We start from the raw sequence: 17536 nt of genomic DNA on the forward strand, positions 1-17536 counted from the left end.
CTTCCTTTGCTCCCTTTGCCCCTGTGACTTGCTGGAGCCTCCTTAAAAGGTTATGTGGCCAACAGCTGGTGTGCTCATCTGGAATTAATCCACGAACATTGCTTGTCTGTTGTAGAAACTGGAGCTTAGAGTTTTCTTGAAGAAATAAAAGGCTTCATACTCCAATCTGTTATCATCTGTATTGACACTTTTTTAAAAGCTCAAAATGAAAAACATAAAACACTATCAAGTAATCAACAGAACATTCAATGTGTATAAAGATTTATTTTTTAAAAAAACATGTTAAACAAGAGAGCCAGGGAATTCAATGTACATTTTAGACCATTTAATGGAGGTATTTGTTGCACATGTGGTTTTAGTGTAACATAAACACAACATCTCTCCCCAGAAACACTTAACCTGAGTTGGAAATGAAATATGAACTGAGGAGACTCTTAATTCACACAAACACTTCTTTTCAAAATACTAGCAATTACTCCAACTGCGGATTCTGCTTGAAGTTCAGGACTCCGTCCCAGGACAGGAATGAAGGAAAACTCCATGCCATTCAAACGCTCTGCTGAAGTCAAAGGATTGCACCTGCGGCCTCTTAATCAGCACTAGCTTCCTCAAACACCCGCGGAACGAGGTCTGGCTGCTCAGGCATTTTTGCTTCACGCCAGCTGTTCAGGAAAGAAGAGAAGACAAATCTTGCTTAATTTTGTTGAAATGCGATCCATAGCACAAAAGGAACAGAAATAATCTCAAGTGGGTTATTTTGTTTTTAAAATTTTTCACTATTAAAATTAGAAGAATATTTTCCACATATGTGGTGTCAGTGAATAGCAGAATTCAGAGAAAACTTTTTTTTTTTTGAGACGGAGTCTCGCTCTGTCACCCAGGCTGGAGTGCAGTGGTGCGATCTCGGCTCACTGCAACCTCTGCCTCCTGGGTTCAAGTGATTCTCCTGTCTCAGCCTCCTGAGTAGCTGGGATTATAGGCACCCATCACCACGTCCAGCTTATTTTTGTATTTTTAGTAGAGACAGGGTTTCACCATGTTGGCCAGGCTGGTCTCAAACTTCTAACCTCAAGTGATCCACCCACCTCGGCCTCCCAAAGTGCCAGGATTATAGGCGTGAGCCACCACACCTGGCCAAAAACTTTTAATATATAAAATTTTAAGGCATAGTTATAACTTAAGTCATACAACAGGTGTTTATTTTATTATTTGCAACAATTCCTTGGAACATCTAAAATACATAATTCTAATCCAAAATTGACCAGAGAGATGAGTCACGAGTTTATTTCCTAAAATGATTCCCTAGCCCTAAAATGACTCCCAAGTCTGAGAGTCATGAAATTTACTTTGGTAAAGTCATCCAGCTGCCTTCATGTCATGTTCTCACAGTCTTACCCAATGATTAACTTGTGTGTGTAGATTATTTTAAGTTTTCCAAGAATTCTTAAGTATTTGAAATGGCCTTTCTAAAATGGTAAAAGATTTGTCAACCCAAACCATGTACCTTTCTCAATCCCTATTCTACATCCACCTGAACTAAGACTTCCTCCAGGAACAGTGCCCCTTTTGAGTGGAAGAGCAGGTACCCGTACATACCAGGATAGCCACCAACATAAATGGGATTGTTGGTGTCCACCGAGGTAGACCGGGTGTGTGGACTTTCAGCGCCAACTGCATTCCCATCGACAATCAGAGTGATATGGTGTTTGCTTTTGTTAGCTTGAAGCGTGTGCCATTTTCCATCACAGAGCGCAGTGGCGGTTTTGGGCTCATACGTGGCTGTTATCCTGCCAGCACCATTGTTGACATGGAACAAGACCTAAACAAAGCAAATATCTTGGTGAGTTTATGTGTATTTAAGGAACACAGTCCATTTGTACAAGCTCTTGGAGTGGATAAAATTGCAGCATTATGTTTAAAAGGAGAGCTAACATGAGAAACAGAAAATAATTTTGAAAAAGAGCCTTTTAAAGGATTCAGATGATGGCCGAGCGCGGTGGCTCACGCCTGTAATCCCGGCATTTTAGGAGGCCAAGGCAGGTGGATCACCTGGGGTCAGGAGTTCAAGACCAGTGTGAGCAACATGGAGAAACCCTGTCTCTACTAAAAATACAAAAAAATTAGCCAGGTGTGGTGGCACATGCCTGTAATCCTAGCAACTCGGGAGGCTGAGGCTGGAAAATTGCTTGAACCTGGGAGGTGGAGGTTGCAGTGAGCCAATATCATGCCATTGCACTCCAGCCTGGGCAACAACAGCGAAACTCCGTCTCCAAAAAAAAAAAAAAAAAATTTCAGATGTTATACTATTCCCCAAATTCCAGAAAGGGCAAATGGCCACCTTCAGGACCACAAGTCCGAGCACATTGCATCCTTAAATGCAGGCCTCGTTTTTAGGACATTTTAGGAGTTAATAGCCTTACTGGAGGTGCTGGTCATACATTTTTTTTTTTTTTTTTTTGAGATGGAGTTTCGCTCTTGTTGTCCAGGCTGGACTGCAGGGGACATGGTCTTGACTCACTGCAAACTCCACCTCCCAGGTTCAAGTGATTCTTTTGCCTCAGCCTCCCGCATAGCTGGGATTACAGGTGCCCGCCACCACGCCCTGCTAATTTTTGTATTTTTAGTAGACAGGGTTTCACCATGTTGGCCACGCTGGTCTCAAATTCCTGACCTCAGGTGATCCGCCGGCCTCGACCTCCCAAAGTGCCAGGATTACAGGCATGAGCCACCACACCTGGCCCGGTCTTACCTATTGATAGCACCTATGAGCTAATATTTACTAACTCTCTTCTGATGAACTCTAGATGCTCTCCCACAGCGAGTAAAGAGATCTCAGCTTTGCAAAAGATAGGAGGTGTTATGGGCTGAAGACTTCCCCCTCCAAAATTCATATGCTGAAGTCCTAACCCCTAGACCCTCAGAATGTGATTGTATTTGAAGATGGAGCTTTTAGAGGTAACTAAGTAAAGATGAGTCACCGGGGTAGCCCTCATCCAATCTGACTGTGTCTTTACAAGAAGAGAGTAGGACACAAACACGCACAGAGGGAAGACCACGTGAGAATATAGGGAGAACGAGGCATCTGTGAGTCAAAGAGAGAGGCCTCCGAATAAAGAACCTTACCAACACATTGATCTCGGACTTCTAGTCTCTAGAATGGCAAGAAAATAAATTTCCATTGTTTAAGCCACACAGTCTGTGGTTCTTTGTTCTGGTACCCCAAGCAGACTAAGACAGGAGGGAAGATTTCAAATGTACTTTTTGAAGATTGTTACACTATATATGAAGCTTCTCAGTATTATTTCAAGGTGGACTGTGACAATTAAAGATACAGGTCATAAACCCTTAGGCAACAACTAAAAATGTTAAAAAAGAACTATAAATAATAATCCAATGAGGTAAAATATATAATACAACAGAAAATTACATTGTTTGCAGCAATTACACTTCTGATTGCATTTTAAATTTTTTATTTATCTAAGTAAAATATTTTTCAAAAACAGAGATGGGGGTCTTGCTACATTGCCCAGGCTGGTCGCAAACTCCTGGGCTCAAGCAGTCCTCCTGCTTCAGCCTCCCAAAGTTTTGGGATTACAGGCGTAAGCCACCGTACCTGGCCCCTGATAACATTTTTTAGATATCACATAAAAACATGGAAATAGATACAAAAGTTTTTAAAGTATAGATGAGGGAAAAAGTTGGCTGTAAGTCAGTGTAGAGAGGCAGCAATATGACATCAAGTTAGTTCTGTTTTGATATGAACTGGAAAAGAGGTGAAGGGCAAAAGGTCAGACATGACCTTTCAGATCCTCCCCACCCCCACTCTAGGATACCATAGGGGGTGGTCAAAACCCAGCAGGGAGTAAGTAGGGAAATACTAGAAACAACCACTAAGTCCCGGGGAATCTAGAACATGGAGACTTGTTCCTTGCCTTCCAAGAGGCACTAGTGTTGGAAAATTCAGGCCTCTTACTCCCACAACAACAAGCACTGACCACAGTGCTGCAGAAATGCTGGTAAAACGTAGACAGAGGACCAGAGAGGCACCATCCCTGATTCCCCATGGCCTCTGTGTGGCTTGGCAGAAATCCCCAAGTTTGCACATGACCCCACGGGGAAGGGGGAAGATGAAGAGGTGGCACTGCCCGTGACAACCAGGATGAGAGGCCTGAGCTGAAAGGGACACTGGCCAAACTCTCCAGGAGCAGCCCCCACGCAGGGGCAATGCTGAGACCCAGGACCACTCACTGTAAGAGGCTGCCTGAAGCCCAGGAGACTGAGCTGTGGCTCAGCTGCTGTCCACGAGAGCGCCCACAGAAAGGAAAAGGGTCATCGAGACTCCCTGCCCTGCATCCTGCCTGTGCCCAGACAGCCCCAAAGGGGAGACGAAGGAAAGTGAGAACTGGGAGAAACTGCGAAGGAGGCGCTTTCCAAGCAGGAGACTAAAGGATGAGCACTGCAAATTGTTGACTGCATTTTGTTGCCAGCAGGAGAGGGACGTGAGAGGCTGAAAGGCAAGAGCAGATAGTCACAGAAAAAAATAACGTGTTTTACATTAAAAAAAATTAGAGCGTGGTACGTCTATCCCATGGAGTAATACTCCACCACAAAAGGGAACGGACTGCTGATATGCACAACCATCCAGATGAACCTCCCGAGGTCAGGCTAAGTGTGAAAAGCTGATCTCAAAAGGATACCTACTGCGTCACTTCATTGATATAACACTGGCGAAACAGAAATTAGAGGGACAGCAAACAGATTAGCGGTTGCCTAGGATTAGGGCAACAGGAGTTGGGTATGGCCATGATGGGGTATTAAGGGGGAACCTTTTGGTATTGATACAATTAAGTATCTTGATTGTGCTAGAAAAATGCATAATGTCTGTAATCTGTAATCCCAGCACTTCGGGAGGCGAGGCAGGCAGATCACGAGGTCAGGAGTTCGAGACCAGCCTGACCAACATGGTGAAACCTGGTCTCTACTAAAAAATACAAAAATTAGCCTGGCATGGTGGTGCATGCCTGTAATCCCAGTTACTCAGGAGGCTGAGGCAGGAGAATCACTTGAACCTGGGAGGCAGAGGTTGCAGTGAGCTGAGATTGCATCATTGTACTCTAGCCTGGGTGACAAGAGCAAAACTCCGTCTCAAAAAAAATGCATAATGCTATCACTGGGAAACCTGGGCCTGGGTGAAGGGTGCATGGGGCCCTCCCTGTACATTTCATTGCAACTTCCTATGAATCTGTAATCATTTCCAAATAAAAAGTTAAAAAAAATTATTAGAAGGGATAGGGCATCAGGTCAGCAGCTTATTCTCAGATGGTTCAGGAAAAAAAGTTATTTGTATTATAGTTGTAATTTTGCTGAAAGCTTACTTTCAAACATATAAAAAGTTATGTTTGAAAAGCTTTTAAAAAATAAACAAAAAAGTTTTTTTTGTAGCCATATCTGTTTTTTAAATAGTAATGGGACCATTGTTTGACTCCATAAAAATAGACCGTTGTGAATTTGAATCTGCTGTTTCTCAACTGCTCTGTCTCTGACACTGGGGGGAGGAGGACCCCATGGAGAAGAAGCACCCACCTTGCCGTCCACAAGCTCTAGTCCAATGGCATCCACTTTGGCAGTGCTGATCCCCAGGAGGACGCCATTCTGCGAGGAGGTTCGAAACTCCAGTGTGATGTTCACATCTGTCTGGACTTTGTAGCCCTCTTTGACTGTAACACACAAGGACGGCCCAAGTCAGGGTGAGCGCTGCCAGGCCCAGGTTGAGCATTTGGGCTCCTGGCTAAGGGTCGGGGGACCTGGCTCTAGCTCTTCCTTTGGATCCAGCTCCATCCCCACCAGCAGGTCACTCCTGCCCTCTGAGTCTCGGCTTCCACATCGTGGAGCTTTTAAAGAAGACGCGTGCAGCCAGCCAGGCCAGAGCAGAGCCAGGCGTCTCCTTCATCTGTGGCCGCAGAAGCACGTGGCCCTGCCTCACCCTGTGGACACGTCCTTCCTGTGGCAGTCTTTTCCGTGGGCTGTCGGGATTTGATCCCTGGAATCCCTTTATCATCATCCAAGAATAGTCCACTTTATTTTCCTAGTATCTGTGTACTTGGAGGAATCATCATTTACTGAGTGTATCAGAGTCCATACTAAATTTGTTAAAGGTGGGGACTGAATGGAATGATTTTTTAATTCAGGTGATAAAAAAAGCTGAGCAGCCACACTGGGGCTATTGGCCACAGCAGGCAGCTGTTACCATGACCAGGGCTGAAGGAAAAGGGGGGAAGGTGGTATCCCCAGAGCACACCCGGGGGGTGCGAGGCATACTGAGGCCACGGAGGGCCTGCCCAGCAGGGCTGGAGCCTGAGTCCCAGGAACAGGAGACAGGAAGCGCAGAGTGAACGAGAGATGTTCTGCTGGCTTCCCCCTCTTCCCCACCCAAACTTCTGCACAGCCTCCCTGGCGCCAGCTGGTCTAGACATTTTATGCTGCTGATTTTTAATTCAAAGTCCTTTCTTAACTTGGACACTGAGTGTGCATTACAGAACCTGGAGAAAGCACAGATGAAACTAGCACCCCGTGTCTGGCCTCTGTCAGGAGTCACACTGCTCCTGGCGGGAGACTTTGTCAGGCCATCCAGATAGCACAAGACCTGAGAAGGCTTTTTACGCCAAGAAATTAGGAATCAACTGGAATACTGAACTCAATGTGGTTTTCCTGTAGCCTTGTCCAGCGGGTCCTGTCTCATACTCTCAGATCCACATTGCTTTATAGTCCAGGCTCTGCCGGGGACTGCTTTCCAGAGTGTTGCTAACACATACCAAGAGCTGCGTATCCGCTTCCATCAAAGAACGTTCCCTCCTGGGCCGCTGCGTAGCACCTGTTCACCGTGAAGGTGGACACCGGGCTGTCCTTGTCCAGCTGTTTGCTGTTAACCGTCACATCCCCAATGCAGGCAGGGATGCTGTGGGTGATCTAAGCCAAATGACATGCAAGAGTAGACGGTGGTGACTCTAACGAGAAGGGCCTGGACACATTTTCCTTCCACTTCATCAGATTGGTCTCAATAAAACACATTAAAATGTTATCTTTTTTTAAAAAAAAAACTTTGCCACAATACTTCACATGAATGTCTAAGTTAGAGCTACCATTTGAGTATCTTTGCTAATAATGCCGTGGAAGTGTTTTCTATTATTTTAGTGAAATATCGTGGAAATCAAAAAATGCTGTTTACTAATGTGCGAATACGCATTTGCTGGGCTTCCCTGAATTGTGCTGTGGCCATGTGGCTGTGGAAAGGGAGATGTTCATTAACTAAAAGACTGATCAGGTTCTGAGGGGCAGCGCTGGCACATGATCTGTGGACATGCCTGCAAAGTCAACTTCTTTACGAGCCCCAGGTTCGAACAAGGTAATTTATACATCAAGATGCCGTGAGCTATGCTCTTCTACAGAATAAGCAAAACCACAACAAAGGTAAAATGTCAGTACAGAAAATGCTGCTTACATTTCCAACTTTCCTGGCCCGGTACTGGGAGGGCAGACCTCCTAGGTAGAACAAACCCTCCACATCCAGCGTGGTTCCGTCTCCCACCACGGTCACCATGGGGGACTCTTGGCCGTCAACCGTTATGAGGCCTTTTCTTTTAACATAGTCTGTCTTGACCTACAGTGAAGTGAAAACATGCATAATTTTTAAGGAACCTGAGAAAACTTTAACAGATGTATCAACTTCAACAGATGCAACATCTGTTTCTGAGAGCTGTAACAACCTGAATGCAATGCTAAAGGGTGGTTCAAATTTTTAGACAGTTGGTGATGAAAAGTGGCTGAGCCTGGCAGAAGAAAGGAGGCAGGTATGAAACTGCCTTTGCAAAAACTGTAACAGTGAAAGAAACCTGACATAGAAAAATGATGACAGTAAGAGGAGTCTGACATAACTGACTCTATCTTGCTTCTGACCTCATAAGCTGTCTTTGCTAATTCAACCTAGCTATGGGAGGAATTTAGCTGACAGTTTAAAACAAAGATGGTAACAGTGCCTTCCGGAAATGGGAGGAATTTAGTGGATAGTTTAACTTTAAAACAGATGATAATGGTCCCTCCCTAAAACTGATTCCCTCCTTGCTCAGGGACCAAAATCACCTCTGTAAAATTAAGGAAATGCCACAAGGTTGGAATTGTGATAGGGGCCTGAATTCTGCTAAGATATAGGCATAAACTCTAACCAGCCATTGTTTCTTCTGCTAAGACGTAGGCATAGTTAAACCCTAACCAGTCATTGTTTTATAATTTGCTTTTTTAAACTACTTATTACTTAGGAATCACATAGCCAATAGTCACAAACTTTATAACTTCCCCAATTGCCCCTATAGATAACATTGCTATTGTAAAACCTAAGACTGGCATTTGAGATATTTTTCAGACTTTGCATTCAGTATGAACCAACTGGCGCCACCCAGAGCAGTAACCCCTACCCAGAAACTGACTCAGCACAAGAAGACAACTTCGACCCCCTATGATTTCTTCCCCAATCCAATCAATCAGCATTTGCCATTCCGTATCCCCTGGCTGCCAAACTATCCTTGTTTGCACAAGGTTTAACCCTAGTCTTTGAATTCTTGGGGAGGCAGCTTTGACAATTATCTCCTGGCAAGTTGCCTCTGCAATAATGAAACACTTTCTTTGCTGCAAAACCTGCCATTCTTAGTGCATTTGCTTTCCTGGGCAGTGGACAAGAACAACCCAGCTGGGCAATTACAGGCACAGGTAAAGCCTGCTGCACACCAGAAAGTGGTCCAGAGTCCTGGTTATCAGAAAGCAAATGCCATGAGGGGAGGCTAGGCTTTACATACTCCTTGCCAAGTTGAGAACATGTCTAGTACCTTTTGTTCATCCCGCCAATGTTTGCTGAGTGTCTATTTCATGTCAGGTACTAAGCAAGACCCTGGGGGTATTTCAGAAGCAGAAAAGATCCCTGCCTTCAAGACTTGCAGTCTCTAGGGGAGATACCAGACACGCACGGCGAGATAGAGATGAACGGGGATAATGTGCCTTTGAGAAATGGAGTGAACCCCAGTGATACATGGAACAAAACTCAGAAGCAGCCAGCACAAGCCTCCTGAGATCGTACCGTGTGCCACTTGCCATCGCTGAGCAGTGCAGGGTGAGAGACCTTTGTTCTGCCTTTGCCAAGGTCAAACATGAAGTGGAGGCGGCCCCCATGCAGCTGGAGCACGGCGTAGTCTGCTTGGTTCTGATGAGCCATGTAGTAAATCAGGCCGCTGGAGGCGAACGTGCGGATACTTAGCTCAACCGAGAGCCTGGAAAAAACAAGCGCTGAGCGTTGAGAAAGAAAACTTTAACTTTTCATTTTTAAAACCTCAAAGAGAGGACTCCACAATTGTTTCGGCGTTTACACTGAACATCTCAGGAAAGAGGGGAATTCATTCCTTCATCCATTTACACATCCATTCATTTAACTGCCTACCTCTGTCTGCCAGGCTGTTTTAGGATGAGGATAGAGCCATGAACAAAGAGGAAGATCAGATCCCTTTGCTCATGAAGCTAATACAGAAACACACCAGAGAGTTAAAGTGGGTCCTGTAGAGGCCAACCGGTGGCTACCTTAAGTAGTCAACGCGGGTAGCTCTGTAAAGCAGGTATTTCAGCCCAGCTCTGAGTGACAGAAAGGGGCAAGCCCCTGCAAAGTAAGGGGCTTGATGACAGTGGGCAGCAGGAAGCCCCCCTGAGGCCGCGGGGGAACCAGAGCCACTGCAGGTGTGCAGGAAGGCTACACCTGGGTGGGCCCCGTCAGAGGGACCACGGTGCCACGGGAGCACCCCGGGACAGGACGAGGGTGAATGTGGCTCCATTATAGGGAGGAGGGGCTTTGAGAGTTGATTTTCAGCACAGTGGGAAGTCACAGGAAGGCTCTGAAAGGGGGAGTGACTGAGAATCCCTTTCAGAGATCCTCTGTCTAAACTGCAGAACGGGTCAGGGGTTGGGGTGAAGCGGGCCCCATCAGGCAGCTGTTACGACAGCCAATAGGGAGGGGTGGGTGGCTTAGACCAGGGTGGCGGCGGGGACTCAACAGATTCAGGAAACATTCTGGAGGAAGAAGCAAGAGGATGTGCCAATGGACTGGATTTGAAGAGTGAGAACAGGTGAAATAAAAAATAGCCTCTAGGCTTGGGCCTTGGGCAACCAGGTGAATGGTGATTGTGCCCGCGGCAATGGCAAAGAGCAGGAGAGCAGGACTGAGGGAGCCTGCGAATTCCATTCGGGACGATGAGGCCCAGGAGCCTGTTCCAGTCCACATAGAGGTGTCGAGTGGCTGAGGAACCTGTCCCAGTCCACACAGAGATGTCCAGTGACCCTGGAACCTGTCCGAGTCCACACGGAGATCTCGAGTGGCCGGTGGGCCCACAAACCCTGAGTTCTAAGTGGAGGCCAGAGCTACACGGGTAGGTGCTGCCGTATCTAGGTGGCATTTTAAGGTGATCGGAACATAGAAGGCCATCCTGGGAGAGCGTGTGGAAGGGCCCAGCACTCTCAGCTGGGAGACTGAGGAAGGCGAGCCGAGAGAGAGCAGGGAACCAGGAGAGTGTGCGGCTGTGACAGCCAAGGAAGTCCACGGGCTGCTGAGAGCCCAGGGCAGGGGGCCCTGTACCACGTAGCTACATGGGGGTCTTCAGTAATTCTCTCAAGAGCAGCTGGGGGTGTGCGGGAGGCTGACCAGATGGTTAAACGAGGAAACAGTCCCTGAGGAAAGGGCAGCTCTTTTGAGCGCCTTGTGGGAAACAGAGCAAGGTACTGCGCATGTGTGTGCAGGGGGATGTGGCGTCTCCTGGGGGTTCTGCTATAGAAGTCAAAGTGAGAGAGGGAGTGCAGCGTAGAGGTTAAGGCAGTCCCTTCTTATTCGCGGTTTTGCCTTCCAAGGTTTCACTTTTTAAGGTTTCAATTACCTGCAGTCAACTGAGGTCTGAAAATATTAAATGGGAAGTTCTGAAAATAAACAATGCGTAAGTTTTAAATGGGGTATCACTCTGAGTAGCGTGATAAGGTCTCATACCATCCCACTCGGTCCTGCCCAGGAAGTGAATCCCGTCTGTGTCCAGCGGTTCCAACCATATGAGCCATGTGCCCGTTGGTCACTTTATAGTCGTCTAGGTTCACAGATCGACTGTGGCAGTACAGCGGGGCTTGTGTTCAGGTCACCCTGATTTTACTCAATAATGCCCTCGAGGTACAAGAGGAGTGATGCTGGCATACTGTTATAATTCTTCTATTTTATTATTAGTGACTGTTAATCTCTTCCTGTGCCCAATTTATAATTCAACTTTATCATAGATATGCATACATAGGAAAACGCAGTGTATATGACGTTTAGGTACTAGCCGAGGTTTCAGGCAACCACTGGGGGTCCTGGAACGTATCCCCCAAGGAGAAGGGGAAACTACTGTACAGGCACAGACTCTGAAGCCAAAGGCCTGGGTTTGAATCCCAGCTCTACCATTTACCAGCTGTGTGACTTTGAGCAGATGTCTCAGGCTCCCTATACCTCAATCTCCTTATATGTAAAATGGAGATAATAACAACACCTTCCTCACAGGAGAATTATGAGGAGTAAATTAGATCATCTGTGTAAAATCTCTGTGTCAACCTCCAGTACAATTGTTTGCTGCTCTTGCTGTCACTGCTGACGATGGGGTGATGGTGGCATCTGTGTGCTGGTGGGAGTGTGCACTGAGGAGTGAGGTGTGGCTGCTGTGCATGTCCTAGGAAGGAGAGGGCGAGTGGGATCCAGAGGACAAGCTGGGGCTGGCTGGGTGGGCTTTGCTAGGAACAAAGACCCCTTCATCTGTGGTAGCAGAAGAAGAGATAGAGGGTCAGGAACAAAAGCAGGGGCTGGTCTTTTTGGTGGTGGACAGATGAAGGATCTCTTTCTTCTCAATGGGGCAAGTCATCAGCTGGGGTGTGAAGAAAGACTGTGGTGCACAGGGCTCTGAGCTGAGAGCAGCTATGAGCAAGTCGTCATGGAGAATAAAAACCATAAGCATATTAGAGCAATGCACTGGTTCTCTATGTTGTCTGGAGGCTCCATCTGAGATTGACGGCCATGATATGCAGCTCAAACCAGCTGGGAAGGAGACGTCCATCTCCTCAGCCTGGTCTCCAGTGTGGGTTCCGGCACAGAGAACGTGGAATGTTGGCTTTTTCCTGGGCTCGCAGGAGTGGGAGAGACAAAGGGGTAAGGGAGTTTGCAGAGGAACACCTGTAACACTGGCCTGGAACCTACCTGGAGGATGAGTTGTGATGTGGGGCTAGAGAAGAGGGGAGATGCTGGTGGGAGGGCATTAGGGCTAGTGGCTTAGAGGTCTCCAGGGAACTGACAAACTGCAGGAGTGGGGAGGCACAGAGTTGAAACGAGAAGAAAGGGTTGTCTAATAGGAGGCTTTTAAAGTCGAGACTGAGAGGGATGGATACCTGTGAAGAAGTCAAGGGTATGGTGATGGGAGAGGCTGGCTGAGGAGGGAGTAGGGAAGACGTTTCACAGATCACAGTTTGAGCACGGAAAGGTCAGGGGTTAGGCAGCTGCTGAATTCACAGAGAGGGATGGCAGGAGCTGCAGAAGACAGACAGGAGCCCAGGTCTAAGGGGTATGACGGGGTGGCACTCACAGCCAATGACGACAAGACAGGCAGGGCATGGCAGAGTCTGCAGGCAAGCCTGGCAGGTGAGCTGGAGGACCGCAGGAGGAGAGAGGAGCAACATGGAGTCTGGGAGCCCCAAGCTCCAGGCCTTAAGCTCTTCCCTTGGCAGAAGGGTCCCAGGGACAGGCAGGTATGAGGGCCAGAAGGCGCACAGAGGGGTAGGTGTGGCACCCAGGACTTTGGCCACCATAGTGTAAGAGTTTGGGTAGACAAAGACATCAGACTAGGGAATGTGTAAAGTGGAATGGGGTTGAAAGTCCAAACAGTAATAGATCCAGGAGGCTTGATTTAGACGCCCACACGCTTAACTTACGTGCACACAGAGAGGGGAAACCAGCCACCCTCCAGAAGGGGAAAGGCAGAAACCACAGACTCCCCCGTGAACCACCGTGAAAGCGTTGTGATTTGCACCAACGCTGAATTCCTATCTCTTTGCCTTCTCTTTGCCATTTGGTTGCAAGTCAAGCACTTCATCATCAAATAGAAGCACCTTCTTTTGGAAGAGACTCTGTGGCTGGAGAACACCCCGTCCATCCAGCAATGAGACACCGCGTAAGGACATTAGAAAGATACCTACCTCTTTCTGACAGCCGACTGGTTAAAAGGCAACAGGAAATGGCTGTTTTGTGAGAGACCAAACTGGTGGGCGCCAGGAACGTACTCCAGAGCTGCATCCACCACACACTGTTCCTGTAAGAGACACAGGAACACTCAGCCGCCACCGCAGCCCGAACCCCACTGACCCACGTGTTCCGCCATGAAGAGCCATCTCCGAAGCAATCCCATCAGAACAGCAGCCACCACCAATGCTTGTTGGTGCTCACTCCATCTTCGGTTTAAATGATGCACTTGCCAGCCCTTCATCCCCCTGAAGAAGGCACTTAGAGCTTCCGTCTTTCACCTTAATCCCACTCAACTTCATACGGACACTGAAGAAGTCTCTCCTATGAATTTTCATCAGGCTTAAGGGGCAAAGGCCTTGCTGTCTTCCTAGGCCCCTGCCATGACCTGAGGCTCTGGGAATGGCCCTGAGGATGCAGCCGCCGAGATCAGCTGCGGCCCAGCACCAGAAAACTGGAGGTGCCCACAGGTGACGTGCTTTGCAGGGCCTCAGAGTGTGAACCTGTGAACCTAGGTCCACAATGACAGGGCAAGGTGCAGACAAGAGGAGCCAGGTGGGAAGGGCCCCTGAACCCCCCTGCAACCATCCGCGGGCTGCCCTGACACTGCCCAAGTCACGGGGGTCCCCGCTGCTGTTTTCTGGCTCAGCCTAGGCAGATGCTGCCAAGAAAACTGCCCTGAACTCGAAGCCTGGGCCTGCTCAGAAGGTCCTGCTCTCAAATGCTTCTGCCATCTTCTAAATTATTAGAGCGCACACTTTACACCAGGGCAACAGAGAAAGCACAAGGGGAGAAAATGAAAAAGAACAATGGCTGCCATTCAAACTCTTTGGCCAGAACTGGCTTTTCCTAAATGAATTGAATCTTTTTTTTTTTTTAAAGCAACAAATATGTGCACGATGGCTTTACATGAAGTACTTATTTTCATGCTTTCTCAGCTAAATGTAAATTGATAATGAGTCCTTATGGAAGCTCTGCCAAAAGCATATTCTACATTAGCCTGATGCGCGGCTGGGGTGTGGGGCATCAGCCTGATGCGCGGCCGGGGTGTTGGGGCTTCAGCCTGATGAGCGGCCGGGGTGTTGGGGCATCAGCCTGATGAGCGGCCGGGGTGTTGGGGCCAACAATCTATGAATTGGGCCGGGTCATCCGAGTTGCTTGGGGCACGCTTTCCCACCCTATCCCTGCTCTGAATTTTAGCACAGCTCCAGCTCCAGCTCTCGCAGCACCTTTACAGCAAGGCCCCATTTTAACTCCCTCTGTCCTGGGCCCTCCTTTGCTGACTGGACCTGACTGATAGTAAAGGAAGCCGCTCCTACTGGAAAAGCCCGGGGCTCTGGCAAGAGCTCGCTGTCCTCTGCATCGGGAGCCGGCTTAGGCCTTTCTGACAGCCAGCAGGTGTCCAAGTCGACTTGCTCATGGCCAACTGCACTGTTGAAATCCAAAAGTCTAGGCAGAAACAAGAGAGTGTTTTCAAAATTAGGCTATCACAAACCAGTCCATGAACCCAAGTCATCTGGTAACTGTACAATGAAAATCAATTAAAAACCATGTATATATTTCTCTTAGAGTAACCAAAGTGCCAATCCTTCACTGTGACTCGGAGTCCAGACATGTTATCTTAGATAATTCTTATCTGATGCTTCTGCTTGCAGTGGCACCCAGCCTAGCGTATCCCCATGTTAGACCCTGACCATTCCCGAGCACCCCCCAGGTCGGCTTTGATGCTGTCACCTCCTCCTGCAGCCTTGACTGGATTGCTGCAGGGACACGTTTTTGTCTCTAGTTCCCAAGCGCTGCACGGTGACCTCCACGAAACACTGACTTCTCGTTTACATGCTTCCCCTCGCCAGGAGGTCATGGGTTACGCTTGTCACGTGCACCATCACTCTGCAGCTCCTGTGCTGTGTCCTGTGCCCACACAGGTCCCCCTGGCACTTTCCCAGGCACAGCTGGGAACTTCACAGAAACGTTTCTGCTCTACTGAGTTCACAACCCCATGACTTTCAGGAGCATGAAGATGCCTCATGAATGAATGAACAGACAACTAGGGGAATAAACATAAACCTGTACAAAAATCTAAACCAGAGCTCTGACATTATGATTGTATTGAAACCCAATGCTAGGTTTTACTCTTGCAAATTTCAGGGAGTCCTAAGAGGTAATTTCACAGAGAAGAAGACACTGTGACCATGAAAGATCCAAGTCCTTGTTCAAGGTCACTAGGCAAGTCAGTGACCCAGCCAGGAGGGAGCTTCAATTTCCTGATGCCCAGGGCACTTCCAGGTTCTCCTGGGCAGATGCTGGTCCCAGAGCACAGCTTGTCTCCCATCAGCACCCTGTCCAGAGGCAGAGGGTGAGCAAGGAGGAATGAACTGCTCATGGGCACATGCCAGTTCTCTTCTTCATCATGAGCTCCCCACAGGGAATGGAGGCTTCCAGTTCTTAATCACACAGTAATTGTCTTGGGAGAAGCCATTAACAACCTGAAGCTGCTAGTAGCCCCGTAGTCAACAGCTCCTTCAAAGCAATGCTCTCAAGACAGCAAGAGACTTACATCACAAAATCCCTACGTTCCTTCAAATGCATGTCAAAAATGCATTTAAATCCCAGCTCTTTATGGACAGTCACAGAGAGCTAATGTTCAGCGATGGTTTTGAAAGTATGATGACCAGATCTGTCTTAACATTCTAATCCACTAAAATCCATGTGGGGGGCCTTTCATGATAGAATAATGGGGTTCACTCATTATTTGGGAACTTGCAAAATTTTCAATCTCAAACAGTAAAATTAGATTTCAGATTAATGTTAGCACTCACCATGAAAGATCAGAAAGTGCAAGAACATGCAGAGAGCAGGTACACTTACTCCAAATTAAAGATCAGGTCTTTGATACAGCCATGGAACGATCTTCTCGTTGTGAGCAGCGATGTCCCCTCTCCCTCTGGAATTCCCCCGACGTACAGATTGGACATATTTATCGTCCTGCTTTCTACTAATGGGCCCAACTTCATTTCCACACGATTGTTCTCATCCAATTGGACAGTGATCATTCTAAAAGTCCAACAGAGAAAATAAATGAAAAGCTTTAAACATAATGAAATAATAATTCCATTTTAGTTCATAATTCCCACAAGTTCTCACTGAAAATAAACGTTCCCTAAAGGTGCATTTTAACAAGATGCTGTCTGTGACCAAAAAGGTGAATCTTGAAAATTAAAACTCACAATTGAACATTTTTCAGAAACGAATGGAATGTTATTAAATATCCATTGAATGAGATTGCTTTTTGGAGAGGTTTTCTTTTTTTTTTTTTTTAACCTCTTTACCTATGATGAAAATGTCCAGTGTGCTTTTAAAGCATTCAGTCTACAGTTTTGGAGAGAAATATACAGGAATGTTGATATAATGCTATTTACTATTGATATAATACTATTTACTAATAGTGTAGTACTATTTGCCACAGAATCAATCCAGTGTAAAGACAATTTATGCTGGGCCCCAGTAAAGGGCAGAGTTAAAGTTGTTTAATTATAAAAATTCTACAAGTATCTTATTACAAAGCAGATGAAATTGGTTCCCAGGAAACAATCCTAGCAAGGTTCTAGAATTATTTGGATGCCGATGACCCCAGTCATCTAGCCGCCCAGGGCACCACCGCAAGGTTCCTTCCACATTCCCTCTAAGCTCACCACACCCTTATTACACACTGCCTTGCCGCGTACAAGTACCTCCGATTCCTGACCAAGGAGATGGAATGTGCTTGTCCATCGCTGCATGTACCCGTGGGAGCGTGCAGGAGAGCTTTTCTCAGGCCTGTGCCATCCCCAGGATTGACATGTACCTCGATGTTGCCTCCAATCAGCATGATGGAAAAGAAGGGCTGCGGAGGTTGCATAGAGAATTTCCCGACAAAACACATCACTATGTGATTTAGAAAACTTTCGTCTTATGAAGATAATGTGAGAAGATTAACATCAAGTCAGTAGAGCAATTCCTTAAGAATCTCATCAGCTGTCACAATTTTAAATTTTGTATGTTACTTTCTAATCTCTGTTCATATATGTTCCGCATTATGCTATTATCACTGAAGATGTCAAAGATTTCCATTTCTGCATTGCCTCATACTTATTGTTTATTGCTACATTAGATACCATCAAGTAGGTATATTGTAATTTGTCTTTTTATCCATGAAATTTAGTTTCCAAC

At 46.9% G+C, this 17536-nt stretch overlaps 1 protein-coding gene across 2 annotated transcripts in view; it reads right to left on the bottom strand.

The window, feature by feature from the left end:
- Positions 1–244: 244 nt before the first annotated feature.
- LOC105478856 (laminin subunit alpha 1) overlaps positions 245–17536 on the bottom strand; it is a 164823-nt gene continuing 147531 nt past the window's right edge. Inside the window, exons 54-63 of one of the 2 annotated variants that reach the window (XM_011736557.3) lie at positions 17059–17210; positions 16196–16381; positions 14647–14776; positions 13285–13397; positions 9125–9314; positions 7499–7657; positions 6813–6966; positions 5584–5717; positions 1597–1819; positions 245–662 (exon numbers count right to left, since the gene is read on the bottom strand). In XM_011736557.3, coding sequence (XP_011734859.2) covers positions 502–662; positions 1597–1819; positions 5584–5717; positions 6813–6966; positions 7499–7657; positions 9125–9314; positions 13285–13397; positions 14647–14776; positions 16196–16381; positions 17059–17210 — 1602 coding nt within the window. In that variant the 3' untranslated portion in view covers positions 245–501. Of the gene's footprint in view, positions 663–1596; positions 1820–5583; positions 5718–6812; positions 6967–7498; positions 7658–9124; positions 9315–13284; positions 13398–14616; positions 14777–16195; positions 16382–17058; positions 17211–17536 lie in introns of both variants that reach the window. The other variant, XM_024791959.2, reaches the window with a different exon arrangement.

The sequence above is a fragment of the Macaca nemestrina genome, chromosome 19 (assembly GCF_043159975.1).
Source record: "Macaca nemestrina isolate mMacNem1 chromosome 19, mMacNem.hap1, whole genome shotgun sequence".
Lineage (NCBI taxonomy): Eukaryota > Metazoa > Chordata > Mammalia > Primates > Cercopithecidae > Macaca > Macaca nemestrina.